The sequence below is a fragment of the Coturnix japonica genome, chromosome 7, assembly GCF_001577835.2.
Source record: "Coturnix japonica isolate 7356 chromosome 7, Coturnix japonica 2.1, whole genome shotgun sequence".
In the NCBI taxonomy this organism is placed as follows: domain Eukaryota; kingdom Metazoa; phylum Chordata; class Aves; order Galliformes; family Phasianidae; genus Coturnix; species Coturnix japonica.
The window spans coordinates 10,490,437-10,514,335 of record NC_029522.1 but is presented as its reverse complement, the minus strand read 5'-3'; the positions used below and the strand labels follow the sequence as shown (position 1 = coordinate 10,514,335).

The window sequence follows — 23,899 nt, the reverse complement described above, 5'->3', positions numbered from 1 at the left end:
TTGACTGAGTTAACTTCTACTAGAGTCTGAGTTGGTTTTAGACCAAGAAAGGGAGCAAGAGCAGAGACTACATGACGTAGGCACATTGAGCTGCTCTCCCCATCTACACACAGGATCACAGCACTAGATGTAGACTATGTCCTTGAAAGCCAGCAGCTTTCCACCTGCTGCTCAATGTGACAGGAGTACATGCTCAGGAAATAGCACATTTACTACCACTGGCTACTCTGCTCCCAGCTATCAGCTCAGCCAGCCAAGTCAGAGGTGCCATAATAGCAATATTCGTTTTCTCTGACAAGTGACAAGTCAAAGAGGAAGCAGAGAAGAAAAGACAGAAGGTACTCCAAAACAGGTGTGAGGAAAGCCACATAGAGAAACAAAAGGGTGCAGAGTACATTTTGCAGAAAGCAGAAACTCCCACATCCATTAGGACTTGTTGTCAAAGCAACAAGTGCTCCTGGCAGACTGAACACTGGAAAAAAATGTTTGTTTTAATGGAAGGAAAGGGAGAAATAAAATAAAATAAAATAAAATAAAATAAAATAAAATAAAATAAAATAAAATAAAATAAAATAAAATAAAATAAAATGTGAAAAGAAAAAAAAACATTTAAAGAATAGAAGCCATGCAAAAAAAAGGAGTCAGGTTTGCCACCTTCCTCATCTACAGAAAAATGAAGGCACAAGCCAAGGGAATAGCAAATGACAAGGGCTGCTGGGCAATTCTGCTCCTGACAGACCTCCAGAAGGGGTTCTCCAGGTCAGATAGCTAACTGCTCTTCCCTAGGAGCCCATGGATAACCTAACAGGGAGAAAGGAATGTCATTGGAGTGGCTACCACCACTGGTAAGATGCTGTACCTGCCAAACATGTTCTGATGGAAGCCACAAGCATGTTCTGACTGAAGCCATTTGTCATATGAACAGTTGAATCCAGGTAAAATAAATAAGTAAAAAACAAAAAACCAAAAAAACCTAACTAATTGATCACCATAACATGTCATGTTAATTTTATTATTAAAAGAAACAAAACAAACAAACAAACAAAAAAAAACCAATCAAGTCATAAAACCTAATGTTTACAAGCTTGCACTTGCAACCAGCTTTCACTTCATACCCCTTTGAGGACAAGAGGTTTCACCTGAAATGTCACTCTAGCTCAGAGCCCCAGACGCTACCCATGGCAACACTGGTACACCCTATGCAATAGCAACACAACAGGAGCAAACCTGCAGCTATATGAATACATAAAGGACAGAGGAGGGTGCCATTTTAGTGCCAGTAGTTTCTAGGTCATTCAGCTTTCTAAATGTGTGGCCATTCAAAGTCAGAAATACAACTAGTGGCAGCAAAGGAAAAAGTTTATAAAAGCGTGCCTCTCCACATTATCAACAGCCTGATAGGGCATTATTTCTTGTAATTTGAAATGATGAGCTGTCTTCCACAACAGAAAGCTACACGATTTTGTATCTGCTGACAAAGAAAAAGACTTTTTTTTCCTCCTTTTGACTCCAGTGTATTAACAGTTTGTACCCCTGCCCTATGACTACATCTGACACTACCATCCTGGCTTGAGTTGAAAAGTGCCAGTCAGACTCCAAGATAAACTTGTCAATAGAGAAGTGCAGACATTCTTCCCTACCTGCTTGTGAACGTCAGCTGTTTGTCTGGGAACAGTCCCTTGAAAAGCCTTTACTAAAGGAGAAAGGAAAAGGGAGATACAGAGGGCAATTCAAACAAACAAACAACAACAACAACAAAAAAATACCTAAAAAAAACCCCAACAAAACCACAACGGGGAGGAGAACTGCACAAAGGCTGCAAAGAGGGGGGAAAAGAAACCCACAAAAACACAACCTCTCCCCCATCAGGTCCTCCCAACAACCTTCTTTATCAGCGGTTCATTGTCAATCAATTAGCCAAGGCAGCGGGGGTCTGTAAGAAGGGGGGTAGCCTGAGAGACAATGGTCTGCCCTGTTGTATTACTATTTAATCACTTTTCCTAAATAAATAAAGCAGCCCTGAGGTGCTGTCATGTCAAGGGAATTTATAACAAAAAAAAAAAAACCCTTCATTTTTCATTGGTCATTACTTTTCCTTCCCTCCCACCCCCGCAGGACTAGAGAGGGTTATTACTGTAGCCTTAAGTTCCATCTTTGTGTTGCTTGCCTTTGATTCCCACTCGGACCTTGCCACTTTCTGGCACTAATTTGTCAGGCCGAACAAAGGAGGGATTTGTACCTCCTGTAAGGTCTCAATTAGGAAAGGCTTCTGCTGTATTATGCGCCATTGGGACAGGACACAAAGACGGTAATTACAGGAATTTGCACTAAATGGCTGAAGAATTCACAGCAAAACTTTTCTTTCTCCCCCTCCTCATCCTTTTCCAAGCTTACCCCTCCCAGCAGCCCCGGGGAAAACTGCTCTCAATGCCTGCAAGATGTAATTACCAACAGCAGGCCCCTTACTTTAAACAGCAGCCCACGCAGGGAACAACACAAACTGCCTGCAGGAAGCAAGGTATAAGGAGGGAGCCTTAGCGTCTCCAAAGTCTCCTCAGCACAACTTTTCTGAGCCAGTCAAGATTTCTCAGTTTCTCTCAGATATAATTAAAATCATTCGTTTCTTTGTGCTGTGTTAACAGCCAGAAGTACCAGCTGACTTTTACTAATCAGCTCGGAGGGTCTCAGGGCAATTGGCAAAGGGTATGCTCCCACAGTAAACGCTATGTATCCCCCCATCCTTGGGTACAGGTAGCCCCAGTGGCATCATCCAAAATCCAAGAGGTGGCATGCTTCTTACAGGCTCTTCACAATTCAAATTTCTCTGAGCAAGAGAGAATTGAGCTTTTGTTCAGTTCTGCAAACTAAAAGGAGCACACAGGAGCACTGGGAAAATCTCACAGGAAAAGACACAACGTGACGAGCACTGTCAGAATACTTCATTTATGTGGGGAACACAAATGAGTTCAGACTAAGTATCCCATGTTTGGCAGAGGAAATCCACTCCTTCCTAGTAAAGAATCTCTTCCCACATGACACAACACAAAACTAAAATCTATCTCACACTGCAGATGCACATTTTGTTGCCATTACAGAACCTGCTCCTGCTGGAAACACCACCTTGAAATTCTCCTGGACCTCAGTCAGCGGATAAAGCAAAATTAGAAAATATTCCTCCATCAAGTTTGAAATGAAAAGAAATAAGAAGAAAGGAATAGAGTTTGAACACAATGTGGGATGTTATCTTAAAATGAGACATATAATTCTTCTGACTTCTTGACTTTCACAAGGGCTGTCTGCTAGGTACCACATCAGGTTGATTCCATGTTGGGGTTACCTGTTTGACTATGTCCAGAGTCTCCTGCCAACTTTTATTCTCACAACTGTTCTTAAAGGTAAGACATCTTTGTTGCCCCTGTTTTAGTGGCAGCAGATATTTGCTTACACTCTTAGGTACCCAATGGCACACAGTTAATCAGAGTTGTTGCGATACTCAGGCACGTTCAATTGAGTTTGGCACATAATTAGTCCCAGAAAAACAAGACATGAAGTTATAGTTCATAGCCAAGAACAGGACTGAATTCAAGCAGAAGCCCCAACAACATGACCAAACTGATAATTGCCATGAGGCAAACCTTTATGACACTCCGGCAACCAAAGAAGTGTCATGCAGCGTGGAGAGGTGAGCAGGAGGCATATGTGCAAGTGTTCACCACAGAGCCAGCCTCACCGACACCCAGCTCTGCAGGCAACACGTATTTCTGGGGGCTTGGGTCTCCTCCAGCAGGGATTCAGACAAGCCAGCTGGCCCTTCACAGACCCCAGAAAGCCAGGTGTGGTTCTAGAGCAACAGGAGAACCTCAAACCAGACATATCCCCATCCCAGGGGGATGCAGAACCCTAGCAGCTTCCACAACAAAAGATGAAAACCCACTGAAAAGCTGCTACTGATGCAGCTGGCAATTTTAAGTGAACGTAACTAAAGCCAGCCCATGGAGCACAATTTTGGCACAAGGTTCCAAAATGGCTCCACAGTGCACTCATATGGGTCCCCTCTATTTCCACCTCATTCTAAATCAGGATAAAAATCACACTCCTGCCTGGAACTAGAGTCACATTTCAAATAAACTGAGATTCACAATTAGATGCAGACCCTGAAGGCCATGTTTTCATTTCTACTTCAGGGGAAGTGATGAACAGATAAGCTCATGCTAGAATCTCAGTGCTAGAACATGTGCCACCAAATGATGGTAGGTCATGGAAATATACACATGGCTTTAAGGAGTCTACTCAGAAAGCTCAACACTGAAAATGAGCTCCAAAAACAACTTTAAGGAGACTTCTTAATTAAATACACAAGTCCTTGATATTGGAAACCAGCTTTGTAACCAGAATTCAGGTCCTTTTGATTCTGGACGACCTGTGCACCGTCCTTTGAAAACAACTCGTCTGCCCAGTAAGGAAGCCCTGCCCACATAGTGTACGCTGTGTGTGCACAACCTTAACATATGAGAACTGTGCATCAGGTGCTGGAGAGTCCCTGCATATATTTTAAGTTTTTCTCCACATTTTAGAGAGCAAAGAAGGATCAATACACCAAAGTGCCTATGACAGTAGTGAGAGGTAGAGAACTGTATACTGCTAAAACAAATGTAAGCTCTTCCAGGTGATTTTCCATTTGTTTGCCTTTGCAGAGGAGGAAAGGGTGCAGAAACTGCTGTCTAATTGCTCACCTGCACACTTGAAGCTCTGAACTGTGAGCCCTCTCTCTAGAGACAGTGTGGTCAGGATGCTGAGGAAGCTGGTTGTCACAGACTGGCGCTTGCTCTTCCTGAAATCATTTCCAAAGGGTCGATCTCCAGGTTTGTTTCGAAGTGTGACCTGTGGGTTCTGACCTAGACTTCTAGTAGCATTGGCTGCTGTCTTCAGTGCTTCCATCCACTCCTGGGCCCTCTGACGGGTCTCTGCACGCAGGCGGAGGACATCTTGAGGAAAAATGACCTGAAAGCAAGAGTCACAGCCATCTTGAGTATCTGTCTGAACCGACAGGCAAACGTCAACATTGTAGCTCAGCAGAGGGTCTTCATCAAGCCTACCAGGTTGGAACGCCATTAGATGAGACCTATTTAAGACAAAAGTAAATGCCTTCCAGTTATTCTGGACAGTTAACCTATATAGAGTCCCCGATTTGAGAATATTTGGGCATTCTTTAGTATTTTCCGTCAAATTCATAGACAGCAAAAGTTCCATCGGCTTCTCTACCAATCCATTAGTTTGAGAAAGGTCACTGCTATTGTCAGGCTCTGGCACATTCTCCACTTGCTCTGGCTGTCTTGTCAAAGTAGGCACAGAAGCACGCATCGCTTCCCAGAGCTTCCGCCCCCAGTCCAAAGCCTCCCATGATGACTCTGCCTTCAGCTGCAGCTGAGAGTTGTCCGACAGGACAGCCTCCACCACCTTGGCTTCAATGCTACCAGTAACAGTGACTCTTTGAAAATGCACGAGCGGATACATGGTGGGAAGAGTCTGGTTGCCACTGCTGTCCAGGCAATATAGGTACAGTTTGTATGGGGAGAGCTCAGCATAACAGGTTTGCCAGTAGCTGTCATTGTCTCTTCTAATTTCTAAGTATCCCTTCTTCAGAATATTTGGGAACGTTGGCTTGTGTTCTAGAAGAAACAAAATGAGAACATTAATTCATTTTAAACAACACCTCACTTTGCTCAGTCATACTGCCTTACACTTTTCTACTGATCATACAAGATGTATTTGGAGGCTAAGACCATGGAAATAGCCATTATCCAATATGGTATAACTACAAAATACAATCACTATCAAAAACATAGCACTGCTTACTCAGAGATGCCAAGCACTTTACAGAGAGGGGGGGCAGGGAAACAGGGACAAAGGTAATTTTTCAGCAATAATCCAGTAGGAGTGGCGGAGCAACAAAAAAGTGCAAGCCTCCCAGAATGGAGTCCAGAAGTGTTATAAGGTGAACATACAAGTGGCAGCACAATGATGCTAAGCACAGAGGAGTGATGATGTCGCTTGGACATCTCTCACAGTGAATCTGTCACTACATTTGATATTTGTCCCACCACACGTTCATGTGATACACCTGCTCTCACATCCTTCCTGAAGAGGACAGAGGGGTGAAAAGGAGGAAAAAGCTCGTGAGCCACGAAGGCAAAGAGATCACTTAACAATTACCATCACCAGCAGATACCACTTGGCCCACGGAAACTAGTTTAATTTATAGTGAACTAAAATACATTTGGACATAGATAGATAGATAGATAGATAGATAGATAGATAGATAGATAGATAGATAGATAGATAGATAGGAAGACAAAATAGCACCTCGCTACCCTTCTGCCTCGCGGAGGGGCGCAGCTGCACGACAGTTAGAACTGTCGAAACCGTCGGCGCCCAGCAGGGGGCAGCACCGCTGCGCCAGACGAGCCGTGCCCCACCGCTGGCGCTGCCGACGGGTGCGAGCGCTCATTCATCATGGGCTGGACGTGCCCATCTTCACAACCAGCAGTTCCTGCCCTCAGCCCCACAGCCTTTCAGAAGGATGGGGTAGGCAGCTGGAGGCAGGAAACATTTCCAGCATCACCACCGGACCAGCTACCTCTCAGGTCAACAGCCCATGCTCTAACAAGTGTCAAACATGAGCACCTGTGAGCGTGCCTAGGATGTCTTCAATGCAAAGTACCTGGGTTTGAGAGAGCTTGGAAGCAGAGAGCACAGGATGCAGCTGCATGTACGGTCCCACATCCCCACACAGCTTCCTAGGAGGGCTGGCTGGACTGCCCTCAGTGAAGCCCAACGATAAGCATTTATAGGATTAAGTAGACAAGTTTCAGTCAACCTTAATCAATATCCATAAGAATTAATTGTTTGGGAATACTTAGTGCGAGTAAGCAAACCTGAGACAGGCAGTAAAGAGTGAGGAAAGGATGTTACCTCCCATCCACGCAAACAAAATGGATGCTTAAGTTTTGGTTGGCCTCAGCTTCCCCATGTAGCTCATATACACAGAATGGAGACTGCGCTCAACACCACGTGCATAAAGCACTCTTGAATTTACCTATAAAGGTTTGCTGTATATACAACAAAAATCATAGCACTTTAAAAATCACTGTTTTGACACCAGGTACGGAAAGGCTGAAAATAAATAAATACAACTGTATATTGCAGACAAATGTGCTACTCCAGAATATTTCATCTAATTATGAAAACTGAAAGCCCAAGCTAAAACCTGAAATGGTTGAGAAAAAGCATGCTTTCATAATCCCAAACGGATACACATGTGTGCATATACACACTAAAAGAGAACCAATTTCGTTCACTATCCATCTCTGGCCCTGACATTCATTAGTATTTCTGTGCTAACTCAAAAGCCATTAATTTATCTGAAACCCACACTAATCCCTTTGTAGTGCAGATAATGGGCATCCATTCTAGAGTCATCTTCCCTTTTATTAATCCAATCAGGGAGGCAGCGCTTCTGCAGCTCCAACTGCAATCTCTCTCGCTTCTATCAAGTACAGATGACAGTTCAAGCTTCTCCATAATAAGACAACTCATAACCTTCCCCCAGCCACCCCTCCTTCATCTGCACACAGGTTTGCTCATCTTTTGTTGAGTTACTGAAAGGCTCTCTCTCCTTCTCTGCTTTTCGCAGAGGCACCCTCTTCTCCCTTCTTCACCCCACTCCTTCCCTCAAGCTCAGCTCCACCCTCTAAATGAGATGAAATCAGCAGCCAACTTGATTATCATTCAAATGCCTCATTTTGTTTAGGTCAGGGCAGTAGATGCTGGCAGAGACATGCTAAATCTACACACACACACACACACACACAACCCTTAAGGCCCCCCTGTTCCCAGATCTCCTCCATGTGCAGTGTGCCAGCCAACACTTTTCCACTCAGAGAGCAAATGCTCCCACCTCTACCATCCACCTTCAACTCAAACTGAACCTCTGCATCTCTTCCTCCTTACAGACACATGGAGAGTAAACTGAGGAAGTATTAAATAAGTAAATAAATAAATAATAGTGGAAATAGTAACAGTAAATGGCCCGTGCTTGGACCATTTGGAGTTACAGTTTCAACCAATGAGGGGGAGGGAGGCAGAAGGAAGCAGAAATGCAGCAACTAAGGACAGGGAAATATGCTGACATACTTGTGTCCCAGGAAAACGTGTCCTACTCTGCAACGCAGAAGCATTTCTGATTTCAGCAATACCAAGTAACTTGGAAATGCTTCTCTTCTGAAGGACTTTACTTTTGAGGTGGTATTCCTGCCTGGATTCTCTGGTGCTCACAGACAAGCACAAGTCACAGAGCTTTCATCACTAGACCTTGAATAAAATTCTTATAGAACTCAGCAGATGCCTTTCTGACCTGAAACACTCTATCAGGATGGATTGCTGTCTCACAAGGCTCCTGAGTTGTGAGAGATGGCACTGCCAGACATGTGGTCAAAGAGCACAGCTGCAGAAACCTGTGCAAGTCACCTTAAATACAAAAACAGTTTTTCGCTAACAATTTCCCAATTTAAGTACAGTTTTGGCATGGCAGACTCAAGCAGAGATACGAGCTAAGAAATGCCTCTGGGTTCTCCTCCCAGCTCTACCACTAACTCTGTAAGTCAAGTTGGCCAACTCATTTACTTGTACTTTTTGTTAACCTCCATTCTGCACACTGTTTTATGTCCACTCTCCTGTAAGCCCTACGTTTTTGATCACACTGTTCTCAAAGCTCTTGGGAAGCCCTCTGACAGAACACCCTCAATCTGCTGCTGCCAAAATAAATTAGACACATAGGCTCCTCCTTAACAGGACTAGTGACTCACTTGGGGCTTGCAGGATTAGGAACTAACTGTCTGTGATTTCCACTGCTCTCCCACTTAAAACTACCATCTTCCCATCCATTCTCCATCTGACTCTGCACATGTATCTTTTGCAGACAAAATAAGTGAGAAAATGAAATGAAGATGCATTTGCTGATCCTTGTATAAATTCACTCAATTCTACTTCAAAAAGAAGGAAGAAAGAGTACAAAATAACTGACAAAGCTATGAAAACAGAGGCATTTGTTTACATTAGCAGATTGCTAACACCACTAAGGGAAAAGTCTTACGTACTGTAATAGCAACTAACATGAAAATTCAGTTATGAAAGTCATCACAACATCACTGGAAGCAATCAGCACTGCCCCAGGAGATGAAAAACTCTATTAAGCTTTATGGAATGCTGTAACACAATCTCCATAGGATGTAACCCTCCCAACCTAACTCGCTGGTGCCTCTTACTGTAATCCTCCTGCACTGTCAGTTTCTTTACTTGACCCCCCCTCAAAGCTTCCCACTGCACTTGCCTTCTCCACTCTCTTTGCCTTCCCACGGCCCCACAACAGGGGAGCAGACAGAGCACTGCTGCTGCTCTCTGTCAGCTCTTGTGGCCCCTTCACTCAGAGGGTACCTGATGAGCAACCAGGACTGAGCCAGAAGAGGACAAGGGCAGCATTCAGATCAGACAGAGCAGTTAGAGGGGAAGTCTGATCCAGCAGATGAGATTAGATGATCCAAATTACATTTCTATCTGATCTTAGACAAAACACCTCACCCCAACCCTCTTCTCCCCTGCTCAATCCTGCTGTGTGGTTTAAGTTAGAACAACTTGGGAGAAGGGGCCGTCCCTTGCTAGATGCCTAGACAGCCCTCAGCACTTACGGACCCCAGCCCAGTGGAGGGCATCCAACTCATGTTGGATTTTAAACAATTGTCTCCTCAAATCTTGAAAGGCTCCAAACCTCTGCAAGCACAGCTCTTCCTTGCCTACCTTTTAATGCTGAAAATAGATCGGTCTCCAGAGGCATTGGATGCTCTAACTGGCTGGATGCTTTCCGGGATTATTTCCAAGTAGTTTGAGGCTTCCTGCTCTCCAGAGAGGAAGGTGCTAAGTGTTGTTTCCACACATCTGCCTTTTGGATGGCAACACTATTGTCTTCTACACAATACCACACAGCTATAACACTTTATCATCCCTGTAGCAATTGGTCCACCCTGGATGTGCAACTGCTTACAAAAGACAGCGCTAATGGAGTGTTTTTGCAAGACCACAAATAGTAATTAGATTCACAAACCTCCCTGGTAGATGGGAAAGGAGCTCAGCTTTAGGTGGCCATCAGCAGTGTGTCAGTGTGAGGTCTTAACATCTTACCCTTAGCATTTTACATCACTCAAGATCTCTGGCTAAGTCCATTTTGCAGCAGCTCCCTTACTTAGCACAACCGCTCAATTTTCTGTCCACCTGTCTTTGAGGCTCCTTCCTGAGCAGAACAACGGTGGCGGTTGTTGGTTCTGCCATCTCCTGCTCTGTGACCCACTGCCAGGAACCTGCTCATCACAGCATTACACACTACTGAATGCTGCACAAGCTAACAACGTAGGCACAGAGACAGTGCCAGTCACTGCTGCTGCTGCTGAAGGCAAGGATATCTGGCAAACAAATTAAAGATTCTCACATTTTCCAAGCGGTTATTTTCTAACAAAGCTGAAGTGAGATGAATTAGGATTTTGTTTTAATTTCAGTGACTCCCATTTCCCTGTCAATTTACATTTGAAGTTATGAATTAAATTTCAAGAAAAAATTTCCCTTTTGATCAAAGAACAATTTCAGCATCAAGTTCTCGATGGCACCTAGTCAAAGGCTCCAAGGAGCTCTCAGTTATGATATGATTTTGCAATTCAAAGCAGCCAGACCCTGTAGATGCTCATGTCTGTGGCTTCAGCAGCCTCTAGCTGTAATAAAACTGAGCACTTGCACAAGAATGCTTACAGACATAACCTAAACAATTTTGTTCCCCTGCAGATGACACTTGTTGATTTCTAGCGCAGACTCCCCACTATCACCACCAAGCCCCATCACACTTGACAGCCATGTCAAATAGTATTGAGATATAAATCAGCTCCTTTGCTTAAGGATTATCTTGCTCTCAACTCAACCCAGACTGCAAGTGTTGCTAAAAATCTGTAGGCCCAGGAGCTTGCTTCCATGAATGTCATTAACACCACAATAATGCACACATGTCCTCCCTTTAAAAGCCATCAATTCAGGTGAAGAAAAACCTTGTAATTTCCTTCACCAATTCACACGCACTTCCTCAGCAACCCTTCAACCTGCTCCTTACCCAGCTACTGAGCACAACATGCATGGCAGTGTTTGGTTAAGACAGAATTGAGACTGCTTTATGCTACATAAGGTCAGTGCAGGAGTAGAAAAATGAAATCCCTCAAGTCAGTGTGATCCCTGAAGTAGGATAAAGCAGCTTTGTAGAACTCAAAGATCAGTACCAGTCTGTGAACCACTATTGTGCTGCTCATGAATAGAAATTCAGATATGTTTTCCCTCCTCAAAAACATACCAGAGAAGTTTGCCAGGGTAACATGATGGAAAGCGCAGCAATGACAACAGAGTAGCGAGGTCCTAGGCTGCAGCAAGTGATGGTTTGCTTAAATGCAACAGCCAAGGAAAGAAGCTGCTTACTTTCAGAAGGCACCAGGTACACAGGGATCTCAAAAGAGATACCCTTAACTCCACTGCCAACTCTTAAATGAAGTCTGTGATGGGCTGGGTCCTGGCTTGACCCCTCTTGGTCACTCAGGTGCATTGCACCTGATCTCCCCTGGGTTGGCCCTGCCTTCCTACCAGGTGCTCCATCACTGCAGTCATGCACTTAGCATTTCTGCTACAGAAATGAGCATCTAAAAAAAACTCTATCCAAGAGTTGCACGAAGTTGGGGCCTAAACCTCTTTTGAAAATTTCTCTGTACTTCTCCTGAAGATGTAATCAGACCTTTGCAGTGTTCCAAATGATGACTATGTTCCCAGATAGGTAAAAAGATACAAAGAGAAGGAAAAAATGGCAAATCAGTCAGCAGAGAGAGGCAGGTGAAGTTCTGTCCCCAGTCAGTGGACTTTGGCCTTGTTAGCCAGTTTTAAGGCAATCATTTTCTTCAACATGCCTATTTAGCCTTGTTGCAGCACTACAATAAATCCATAGATGCAGCATCCTAACATAGTACTGCCAAAATCAGTGGGGCTGACTGCATACCTACCTGCACAGCCTGCTGGTGAGGGGCACCAGGCCATCAGCTCTCTGCAACTGAGACACTTACAGCACACAGGTGCTCCTCCACTCAGTGAATGATCTTCAGTGCCCCACTCTCATAGGCGTGGCAGGCAAAATAAGAAGTTATCTGGGAAAAACACTGTAGCACCCACACTCTGGGACTGGGTTGTGTTGAAATGAAAACATCTTTGACAGTCACGTGAATGTTTTCATTCAAAGACTGCTCATGCACAGTTTTAATGATCTAAGCAAGTTTCCTGGAGATGCTACAAAAGAAATATTCTCCCTTTGTTTGCCAGGACACACGCACAGGAATACAAAAGACTGCCTTGAATTTGCTTGCAACTTCCTTCTTTTCTAGCTCCATTTACTGCTTGAGACTGCTCTGCAGCACAAGTGCTCATTTCTGGTACACTAGCTATGTTGCCAGCAGGCCGGAGATACAGCCCCAAAAGGAATAGCTTCTTTCAAGCTTTTTCCTCCACAGAACATGGAGCAGATCCAGTTTCATTTTATTTGTCTTATGAGAAAGTAAGCAGCAGGAACAGATAAGCTCAGAGTAATAAATATAATATGAAGATAATGAAAAAATAATTGTGATTGTGAAGAGCTAATCTGTGCAGCAACTTGGCCAGCCTCAGAGGACCGGGAGACCTCTGCAGGCTCCAGAGGGAAGTCCTTCACCACCACAGGGACTGAGGAGCAGCTGCAAACTGCTCTCAGTACCTCATATGCACTGGTTTAATCTGCATCAAAGCCCTGGAGAAGGATGCCTCCACGACTTCTTCTGGTGCCTTCCACCACCCCAGCAGCTTTCAGCCAACCTCCAAATACATTTTTTATCTGTTGTGGAGTACAGTTACCAGTCCCTGCAGTTACATTCCTGCAACACTTACTTTCTTGGTTTTGCTTTTCTGTTTTAAGCTCAGCTCAAAGTAGCAGCAAACTCTAAGGTAGTCTCTTCACTAAATACAAAGGGAAGAAATACTGCTGCTACTGAACCCTTCACAGCAGCAGAACAGAATACACTAAAGGTTAAAAGGTCATTTTTGACCACAGCTCTCATTCCTCAAGGGAGGTACCATCACTCTGAGATGGGCATCCCATGCAGAAGGGCTCGGGGAGTGCACGTAGCAAGCACTGACAGATACTTTAGCCTTATCAAAAAGCAGTAGGAAAGTGTGAGCTGAGCATCTTAGAGGTACTGACTGCTGCCGGGCTGCAGAGGGATCCTGGCAGAAGTTCTTCAGCCACCCTTGTCAGCCTATTTCCCAGCTCCGCTTCTCCACTTCTAAGATCCCAGGAATCAACCCTGTTGAGTGTCCACTACAAAAGGCATTCTGAATACAGCTTTGAGCCCAATCCACTTCTGACTTTCACCAAATAAATCATAGAGACAGAGACAGTGGTTGAGTGTTTCTGAAGCCCTGAGCACAACCTCTTCCAGTGTGCCGCTTGAGAAAGGAAAAGGGAAAACTATCACTTGCTGAAGCATCACCTCATACAGATTGCGGAATGCCTGCCTCAATCTGATAACAAGACTTCCCATACACCACACAAAGCTGGAAGAGAAGCCTTAATATTGATAGGCACAAAAGCATGCTTGAGTTTCTGTTAATTGTTTACGGACTGCTTTTCTTAAACAGAACACAGATCTCAGGCCTCACAGTAAAGCTTCATATACCTACTCTCTTTTTAATGGCTGTTCTTTAATTACTTTATAAAAGCTGACTTCGTTTGGATTCGCCATTCTCCCAATAGCTTTAGCATGCAAAGTTGGTTGCTTTTGTTTTGTTTTAGTTTAGGAAATTATTTCTTTGGAGTAAGAATGAAAAAAATAGGAGCAAAAAGTAAAACCAGTTTAGTTTTTCAAACAGAAATGAAGGCTGTTTTAAACACTGGCCTCTTTACCAGGCAAACAGACAGAGCTGTATCAAAGACAAGAAAGTTGTGCTTCTTTACATCATCCTAAGAGTTAGCTCATAGGGTTCTTTTTGTGTTTTTCTGTTGTTTTTTAGAAACAAGCAGCTCCTTATGGAGTTAAATATTAAAAACAAACTGAAAAGCCTTTGCTTCAATAGAAACTATAACATATCTGTACAAACCTGTGTTTCCCTGGATGTCCTGTCCCTTGGTTAGTGCCAGGTAGGAGAGCAGAGCACTGTTATTGTCCTGACCCGGCAAAGCTGGCTGCTGTAGAGAGGTGCCAGTAAAAACCACTCCCCATTTTACGTGGCTGATATCAGAGCGTGAGCGGTTGTGTCCTGGCTTGAACGTAGAGGCTTCTTCATTCTGCACCAGGATGTCATTCACTGACCGCGGCCTGTCCCTCCTCCGCTGGCAGATGTTGAAGATGTTAAAAGCAGCAGTTTCCCCTTCTCCTGACCAAGCAAGGTTGTCAGCTGCTGTTCCCCTCCGCAGCACATGCTGATCTTTGGCAGAGAATGCTGTCTGGACTTTGGTTTCCAAGAGGCCATTTTTGCAGTGATCCCAAATGAGGCTACTTTTGGCTAAGGAAGCAACGTTCCTTAGATTCCTGCTCTCTGTTATCTGATCAAACACCTCGTGCCCAACCAGCTCAGGCACCTCCTGGACACCAAACACCGCAGAGGGCTGCACAATCTTCTCAAGTTTATTATCAAAACTATTGAAGAAGTCTTCAGTCACTTCCAAGGCAGGGCTAATATCATCAACTTCAAGAGCTTCCATGTCCTGTGCTACCAGTGGGCCCAAGGGTTGCTTCACATCTGCCCTCTGCACACCACTAACTCAGAGCTGGTAGGACAAGTCCACACACACACTCCTTAGTGGCAGAGAGGAACCCAACCAATCTTCAGATGCGAGACTGAACATCCATGACAAAGTTGGCTGTAGTCACTCTAGAAAGCACACTCATAGCGATAGCGGATCACCTGTAATACAAAGCAAAGCATCATGTCAGCATAGACCTTTTCTCAGATAAATGTGTTTATCCACATCCCTCTTTCCACAGTCACAGTGTGTCATCTCTTCTTGAACTGGAACAGAGAGCAGGGTAGGCCACTAGATGAAGGGGAGCCAAAGTGGTACCACTTACTAACCAAATGTTAGAGAGCTGCACTGGAAGGCAGTGCTGACCAACACTACAAATGCAGCCACCTAGGGAACTTACTTCAGGTTCTCATCAGGCTACAAAGCAAGCCAACTGTCCTTCATTACTTTAACTTTTTCTGTTGGATTGCTTACATTCTTTGTTTTAGGAGACTGACACTAGTTTGCAACAGCTACTTTGCTGCTTGTCTGCATAAACAGAACTGTGATATTTAATAAATCAGTGCTAATAGGCTGCTGCAGAGTGATTGCTGCACATTTCTCTCTAGAGTATTGCTGGGAACCTGTGTGAAACGGTGTGGCAACCTAAATCCCAGAAAGATAACGCATCCTATGAGCAAAACAAAATACACCATAACCCCTACTGTCATAAAGCTGCAGATCTTTTATCTCCCAGCAGCTGTTTTGGAAAACCTTAATAGAGAATGGCTTTAAGGTTGTAACTACTGAAGAGCAGTATTGAGCTCACTTCAGGAAGGAAGGGAGAGTTGTTACACTTCCTGGGGCACAACAAGGGGGTGTCTCATTGCCAACTTCTGTCTCACTGTGCCTGCTGCCTTCTAACCTCTCCTTCTGGAAGCTCCATCCATAGTGTTGCCATGCTTGAGGGATACACAGGGAAGCTAGGTTCAAATAGGAAAAATCAAGCAGCACATAAGTGAGACCTAGAGACTGGGTGCCAGGCAGAAAAGAGCTTTCACAGCACCTGGAGCAGGCACACACAGTATGGCCAGAAGTCAAGGAGATTTGTGTTTTGACCACATCAGTTCAAGGCCTAGAAGCAGTAAAGCTGTGTTAGCTCAGAGCTCTGCCTAGATTAATACACTCTTAGCAGAACTAATTAGCCTGGACAAGGCTGATAATTAGCAGCTCATTAGCTTGTGAATACTGCTAAGTGTCACCAAGACCCATGAAGATTTACACTTAGCAGGAAAAAAAAAACATCTATTAAACAGCATCAAACACACATCATGCTTATATTCAAAGTTTTTTAGGTTTTGTTGTTTTTGTTTTTTTAATATCAAGAACAGTCGACTTGCCTTACCCTAACTTAAATTAGCAAAGTCATTGAAATAGACACTCCTACCTTAAGTCATAGGGAGGAAGGAGACCAGCACCCCCCAAAATAGGGGCAGAGTCCTGGAGCACAAAACCTCCACAGGCACTCACTGGTCTCCTCCCTCCCACTACTGAGGCCACAACATTCCTGTGCCAGAAAGCAGCAGCTCATCCTCCTGTGTAACAGATCAGCATTTCAGACCATCACCTCTCTAACCACATTCCAATTAAAATAAATAAATAAATAAATAACCACATACATAACTCTGGAAACTTCAGGGCTTTACACTGAGATCTTTCTCCCCCATCTTTTTTCAAGGATTCACTTCACCTGTCTCACAGCAAACCAGGACTAGGACAAACTGAAGAGTGAGACACTAATGGTAGAGCCAGAACCAAAATAGAGTGCTGAACAAAACAGATATGGAGTGGTTTCAAATGAGAACGCTCTTTGTAAAGCTGTGCAGTAGTACTAGTTGATGGCAGCAGGAAATGAAGCCACTCCAACCACATCCACACCATCACGTTAAAGGAGCATGAAGCTCACTCTCATAGATCACTCCTGCCACTGGCCCCAGAGCAGCATTCTGCTTGTGGAGCCTTAGAACTCCAGCAAGCTGAGGAACACAGTGTGTTTCAACCCATCCACTTATTCCACATCCTCCCATGGCACGTCTTTAAAGTAAGAATGTAAGCTGGAAATTGCAAAACCGCAGAAGGCTTTCACTTGAACAAAAGCATCACCAGCACAACCCCATGCCAAGAGAGCTGCAGGCTGACCGCACAAAGACTCCTGAGTTGGCAGAGAACACAGCCCTGCTCCCACACAAGCACTAGGGCAGCAATCACTCCAGAAGGGTTTGTGACATGCCACTGAAGCACTGCAGAGAAAGAATTTCAGTGGCAGTACATGCAGTGCTGCTTGGTTCTTTATTTTAAATCATCAGGAAAGGAGAAAAGGGACAGGAAAAAGCCAACACTTACATTAACAGGTTTGTCCTTAACTGTTGGAGGCCTCACTTCGTGCAGCTTCATGTTTCTCTGGATCCTAGAGACTGGAATTACCAGAGTCATGCAGCCACGCACAGTGCTGTAGAACTACAGCTGACCTCATGTCCAGGGAGATGCTGAATCACAGGGTCATGAGAAGGCAGCAGGTCCTGTATCATATGGTATGCAAAGAGCAACACTCACATGCCCTACCTTTGCTAATCTGTTCTCCTCAGTAGGTACAGGAAATGTGATCTCAGTGGCAGTGCTGGGCAGATCACATCCTACTACACCTACAGCCTCCTCAGGTCAGAAAGATGTGCCATGTGTGCAGTGGTTCCCTCAGCACTGGGATTCAATAAAACTCCACAAGCACAAGTTGGCATCTTCTCACAGTGACATTCAGCAAAGATTTCCTTCAGACTTTTAAAGGGATTTCATGACTAATGAATGCAAGTTCTGATATGCCAATAAACAGATCCATCCAAAACTCCTCCAGGAGAGAAAAGAGTGGGAATCATCCCTTTCACATAAGGGTAGAAAAGGAGAACAAAATGATAAACTTCAAATGATGAACAAAAGATGAACTCCTTTAAAATTACTATCACATGTATTGCCTCATGTATTGCTTCTCAGAAACACCTGAAATTTTCCAAGGACATTCAGCCTAGGATAGTGAATACAAAGAAGAGGGATGCATCAGCCCAGATTTGAACTAAAAACTGCTAAAGCTACAGGCTGCTGTGAAGGGCATTGTTCTTAGCAAAAACTGCTCAGCATCAGCTTGTAGCAGCTGAAAAACAGCTTCTGTAGATACAGCTTCTGTCCACAGACGTGCAGCAGTCAGATAATAAATGCTCACAACATGAGTTAAGTCTTTACAAGTGCGTAACAGCCACATTACTCACGGCTGAGGCGAGCAGCAGTGACTGCTGGTCATGCTACATGAGACATAGAGCTTCTGTTTAGTTAGGGTTACACAAAGCCTCAAGAAGCCACAAAGGCCAATCTAGCTGACAGAGCAATCTGGCCACAGAGGAAAACCACGGATGACAAATGCCAGGGAATGTATGCTGGATCAGATATTTTTAATTCCTGATGTGCTTTTCTGGATCCTCATGTTCCAGGGGGAATATTTGGTCACCACACTGCAATTACAAGCTGGGAAGAGGCCATGGCAGAAAGTAATCCTGCAAGTGACAAAGCTCCATGACAACACCCACTGTGTACCCCCAGCTCATGCATCATGACCAGGACTGCTCATTCTATCACAGGAGAGAAAAACAGAGCCAGAATGCACCAGAAACTGGTGACAACAAAGCTCCATTTAGCTCTGTAATCCGTACAAGAAGTACATACAACAGACATCTTTCTGTTTGGCTCCCTAAGGAAAAAGGGCTTGTGCCGCCGTCCTATCTTCCAGTTGTTCTCCTTCCCTGTCTCTTTATGCAGGCAACTTCAACTAGATATGGCAGTATGGTAGTGCCTTTAAAGACACAGTTCTTGCATTTGTTAAATACTGGGTAGGAAATGAGAAAATTCATTCTTCTGCTAAAGGGGAGGCGAGCAAAACCCAGTCCCTCTTCTTTTTCGGAAGTGCTACTACTTGGTTCTCCTCAAGTACAACCATTAGAGTTAGATAGATCTGAAAACACTAGGAAGTAGAAAAGAATGGAGATTGTGTTGTATTTGTCAGGTGGTACACCAGAGTTGCCAGAAGAGAGGATGACAACATACAGGTGGTTGCCAAAGTCTTTACCATCATTTTCACACTCTGATGGCAAAATGAAGCTGAAAAGTTGAGGCAGCACAATGTAAGGTGATGCACAGTGCCATCCTTTCAGCATCCCCCTGCTGTAACTAGACAGCAGATGACATTTTATTTGTTTACAGTACAGCAAGGCCCACTCAGCAAACACTCTCAATGATCTGACCAGCGCTTTTTCATTCCCCCAGCACAAGGTAAGTGTTATGCCCTGTAACACAGCACACAAGCTAATTAGACTCATCATCTAAATCTCTGAACTAAACCTATGTTGCCTCACAAAAATAATAACGTATAAAAAAAGACAAAACTACATTATTTTTTCATATGGAACAGGCAAATGGAGTTTCAAAGAGATTGCCATGTAATAGTCAACAGTCTTACATGGCCTGAAGAACTGCCTTTAGATGACATTTCCAAAGCACCTTTTGAAAAGCCTCTTTCCCCCAGTATCCAACTGAGCAATTAACTGCTTAAAATGTTCAGACAATTCTAGTTTATGGCGTCGCATGGAAGAACTTCTTGATTGATAATCAGGCACAAGCCACCAATATTCAGGAGAAGCTCACAAAAACTGGAAAAAGCTGCTTTCTGGTCAGGAATGCTTGCCTGTAGGGCCAGGTGCACAAGCAGATATGTTAGCACAACCATTTCTGTGGTGCAAAAATCACCTGCTAGCTATAGTGTCCCTGACAGGAGCTTTACCACACTAAAAGAAGAAAAAGAAAGAGAGAAAAGAGGGAAAACCAGGGAGAAAGCAGAATGTCACATTCTGTGAGAAGAAGAAGCAGACATTTAGGTGAGGTACACAGGTATCACTCTGTGGAAGCACAGGCTTCCTCAGCTGCAGATCAGCACCACTGCTTTACCAAAGAAACTCCCCATGCACCCTCACTCCGCATAGCAAACTAACACTGCAGCTATAAACACTTCATCCAGTAACAAGCACACATTAATGAATAATAAGCAGGGCATGTAATACACCTTTAATTTTAACTGCACTTTGGAAAAAGTAATTAACATGAAACAACTCTAAGCTGAGGAGTGCACACCAGAACAAAGTGCAGGGTATGCAAACACTGTGCAAATCTGCACCTGTGCAGAAGATGCATGGTGGATCAGACATCACCACTCAGCTTGTCTGCTGAGAGGAAATGGGAGAACTGGTATGTGACTAAGGGCAGAAAACATTCTTAATACACTTCTCTGGTTAGCACAACTGAAATTGTGAGTATCTCTCCAGTCCATATGTTCTAGAAGAACTATGCCAAAGAGAAGATCCTGCTTGTCTTTTATGTATTTAACAGTGATCAGAAATGAAGGCATTTTCATTTTGTCCCCATGAGCTCTGAACAGAAGTGAAAGGCATATGTCACTCCTGAGGATGCTGTTCTATAGTACTCATTTCCAGAGGCTGCTGGAAATCAGGCTGCTGAGCTGTCAGCTGCTGTGTGCAGCAATGTTCTGCCCGGCATGCCTCCCTTGCTGCCCGGAGGTGGCCATGTTTAAGTAATGAAGGACATATACAAGGGGGGGCTACCAGATACAGAGATTTATCTCCTTATAAATAGGACAAGGGCACAATAAGAAGCTTTTGGACTTCTTTTAGATGAAGCACACTTGCTGGTATAAATAGTAATGCAATAAGTGAATCCTTAGCCAGTTATGCAAAGGATAGCCTACACAATTAACTTCCAGTTAGCTCTGCAGAGTAGTTTCTCTGAGGTGCGCGGAGCAGGGAGTAACAAGCACGCCACCCCAGCTGAGCCAGCACAGCCCAGTATGTCCCACACCTGGCAGTAACAGCTGCCACTGCCTGCAGGCAACAAGGGCCAGAAACAAGGCATCTCCACAAGAACATGGGAGACATTTCTTCTCTAAGCTGATAGCGAGGCCAAAAGAAAATACAGATTTAAATTCCAAACCTGTCCAGCACAAGGACTTCTGAGTGGTCCTGATCTGCAAACACAATCAACTCCTTGCTGTGGTACCCGAGCAGCTCTGCTGGGACACTGCAAGGCAGACACAGGGAGACTGGGCCTCCCTCAGCTACTGTGGCTGAATGTCGATGCTGATGGGGCTATATTTTTAATAACAAATTCCTTTCTAACCTCAATCTAAGCCCTCTCTCTTATCTTTCAGATAGTTGGGACCCCTATGGTTTGGCACATTTATCTCTGGGGATGAGGTATAGGAGAAAGAGAGTACAAAGGACCTTCAGCACAGCAGCACAGTGACCCGGTGCCCCTGGTCCCAGCAGCCCTGCCCCGGCTGCCGGCCCCCACAGGCTCCTTCAGCACAGCTGCTGTCATCAGCTGATTCCTCCAGCACAAACACCTGCTGTTCTCCAAACCCAACTGTAACTTTATTACAAGGGATATTTACAGAAACCTCCTAGAAACCGCAAAACATCAGATCAAACTGCAACAGTAACAAGGCAATGTGATCCAGCCCTGTAGAAATGGTGCACTGATTGCAACCTTCATTCTGCTATGCAACGTCCTGGTTTGTGTTTTAAATTTCTCATTCTTTAATCTCGGATTAACGCACATAATTTTTCCATGCAAAATGAACAAGCCATGTAAGCGATGAGATGGAACTCTTGCTTTCAGCGGGTGTTGGTCCCACTGAGAGGCAGATGCTTTTGTTCCTACGTGCAGCAACTTGTTGTAGTCACTCGGTGGGATGATGCAGTGCCTAAAATTAGACTTGTCTGTAAATCCTAACGGATCAGGGCGGTGAGCACGTATCTGCAGAGCAGAGAACGGATAAGGCTCAAGCCACCATTCCCTCCGCCGGGCTCATCCCAGCCTCCTGCAGCGCCCACACGGCCGGTGCCCCCCCCGCTCCCAGCGCCCGCTGCACAAAAGCGGCGGTACCGGCGACACGCTCCGCGCCGCTCGGAGCAAAGACAAAACGGTCGCCGGGAACTGCGGAGAGATGCGGAGCCCGGGCTCTCCCGGGGGCACGGCCCGCGGCCGTACGGTTGGGCCTCGCCCCAGCGCTCCGGGTTACACGGCCCCGCGGAGCGCCCGACCCGCAGCGCACGCGGACGCGCGAGGTTTACCTGGCCGCCGCGCTGCGAGGAAGGGGCTCCCGGTGCCCCGGCCCGACGGGAGCGGAGCCGGCGGCGCGCAGGCACGGCACGGCACGGCACGGCCCCTCTCGGCGCGGCCGCGTCCTGCCGCAATCCCGGCCCGGCCGCCGCGGGAAACGGCGCCGCAGCACCAAGGTTCCTGCCGCCGCCCTCGGGGCCGCCCGCACCCGACCCGGGCAAAGGCACCGCACGAGACTCGAGCACCTGGCGGCTCAGCGGCGCGAGCGGCTCCACGAAGCACCGAGGCTGCGGGCAGGGACGGGTCGGTGCAGCGAGCGCTGTCCGCGGTGCAACCCGGCACCCAGGGAGAGCCCAGCTGCAAGGCGATCACTAACACTTCATTTCTTGAGAATGCAGAGCAGGACCCCGCACCAAAACAAAAGAAATAACCCGCAAAAATAACCTGCAGGCACACTTAACCGAGTGAAGCCAGGTAACCTCAGCCCCGTGCCTGACAGCACAGGCTGTGCACGTGGGTGTGGGGCTGGCAAGGTAGTGCTGCACCCACGCGTGCTGCTGAACTGAGCTGATAGTGGGGATCCACAGCCAGCAGCGCGAGGGGAATCCAGTACCTTTCATAAAAAGACTGCTAAGAAAGCAATGGGGGAACAGCAGAGGCCTTGCCCGAGAATCATAGAATCTTTAACATTGGAAAAAAACTCTAAGATCATGTAGTCCAAAGGTCCACCTACCACCAATACTGCCCACTGAAGCACGGCTCTCAGTGCTGCACCTCAAATGGCTCTTGAACACTTCCAGGGATGGTGACTCCACCAAATACAATCAGAGAATCATTAAGGTTGGAGATCACCCAGTACAACCATCTGTGCACATCTTTCTCACACCAGTCACAGGGAACATTTGGATTTAAGTTTTTAATTCACCATTCTGAGAAGCACTTTCACAAACAACGATGACCATTTTACCCAAAGGAGGAGAAGACCCCATCCTCTTTCTAAACAATATTTGCACATCTCTGATTCCTCATGTACTCCCCTCTGCCTCAGCTTTCTACAACGGAGCCTTCCTGGGCAGGGGGCTCTGTGTTTTATTTTTTAAACTCATCAGACATCTTCGCTCAGTCTATGTGACACTGGGGAGAACAAATGACCAGCCTTACCCTTCAAGGCCGCAGTATAACAGGCTCCCATTCAGAAGAAATCCGAGCCTTGGAAAATGTCTTTGTTGTAACTTTACATATTGAACGTCATAAATTTCAGATCATAGACTCACAGAATCATTAAGGTTGGAAAAGACCACTAAGGTCTGACCACCAACCCACCACCTCCGTGCCCACTAATGTCACTATGATGCATCACTTTTCACCATTTAAAGATATCGCCATTCTCTAGCATGACAGGAGCTGTTGCAAACTAAAGATCTGGCAATGGCTGTTGTATTGCGATCCATCTTCGTGCCCTCACTCAGCAGCCATCAGCATACAGCCTGACATCACACCCAGTGACTGGAGCCCTCTGGTGGCAAACCTCACGAGAAACCAAACTGTGTGCCCACCTGAGGAGGATGCACAGGGGTCACTTCCCACTGCCTGAGCATCCATTAGACTTCAGAACCTCTAATGAAAGTCAGTGCCAAAAGAGGGAGATCATGGCTCTTTCTGCTGTCTTTCTGTAAGGGCTTGCAGGACTGAGTGCTCTTTAATCTGAACGACTCCCACAAGTACTGCAGAACTCTTCTCCAAGCCCCAGACTGTAGGACTGTACACTACCAAGTCTGGCTCCTTTTCATGACA

The 23,899-nt window shown here is 45.4% G+C and overlaps 1 protein-coding gene across 14 annotated transcripts in view; it reads right to left on the bottom strand.

Moving 5' to 3' along the window:
- PLEKHM3 (pleckstrin homology domain containing M3) overlaps window positions 1-23,899 on the bottom strand; it is a 111,944-nt gene that overhangs the window by 73,303 nt on the left and 14,742 nt on the right. For 13 of the 14 annotated variants that reach the window (XR_004307848.1, XR_004307849.1, XM_032445647.1 and 10 more), the window contains 2 exons: window positions 14,251-15,057; window positions 4,734-5,669 (listed from right to left, as the gene is read on the bottom strand). Coding sequence is in view for 12 of the 14 variants with exons in the window: in XM_032445647.1 (XP_032301538.1) it covers window positions 4,734-5,669; window positions 14,251-14,854 (1,540 nt within the window). In the remaining 2 variants the exon portion in view is untranslated. Of the gene's footprint in view, window positions 1-4,733; window positions 5,670-14,250; window positions 15,058-22,116; window positions 22,239-23,899 lie in introns of those variants that run through there. The other variant, XM_015868218.2, reaches the window with a different exon arrangement.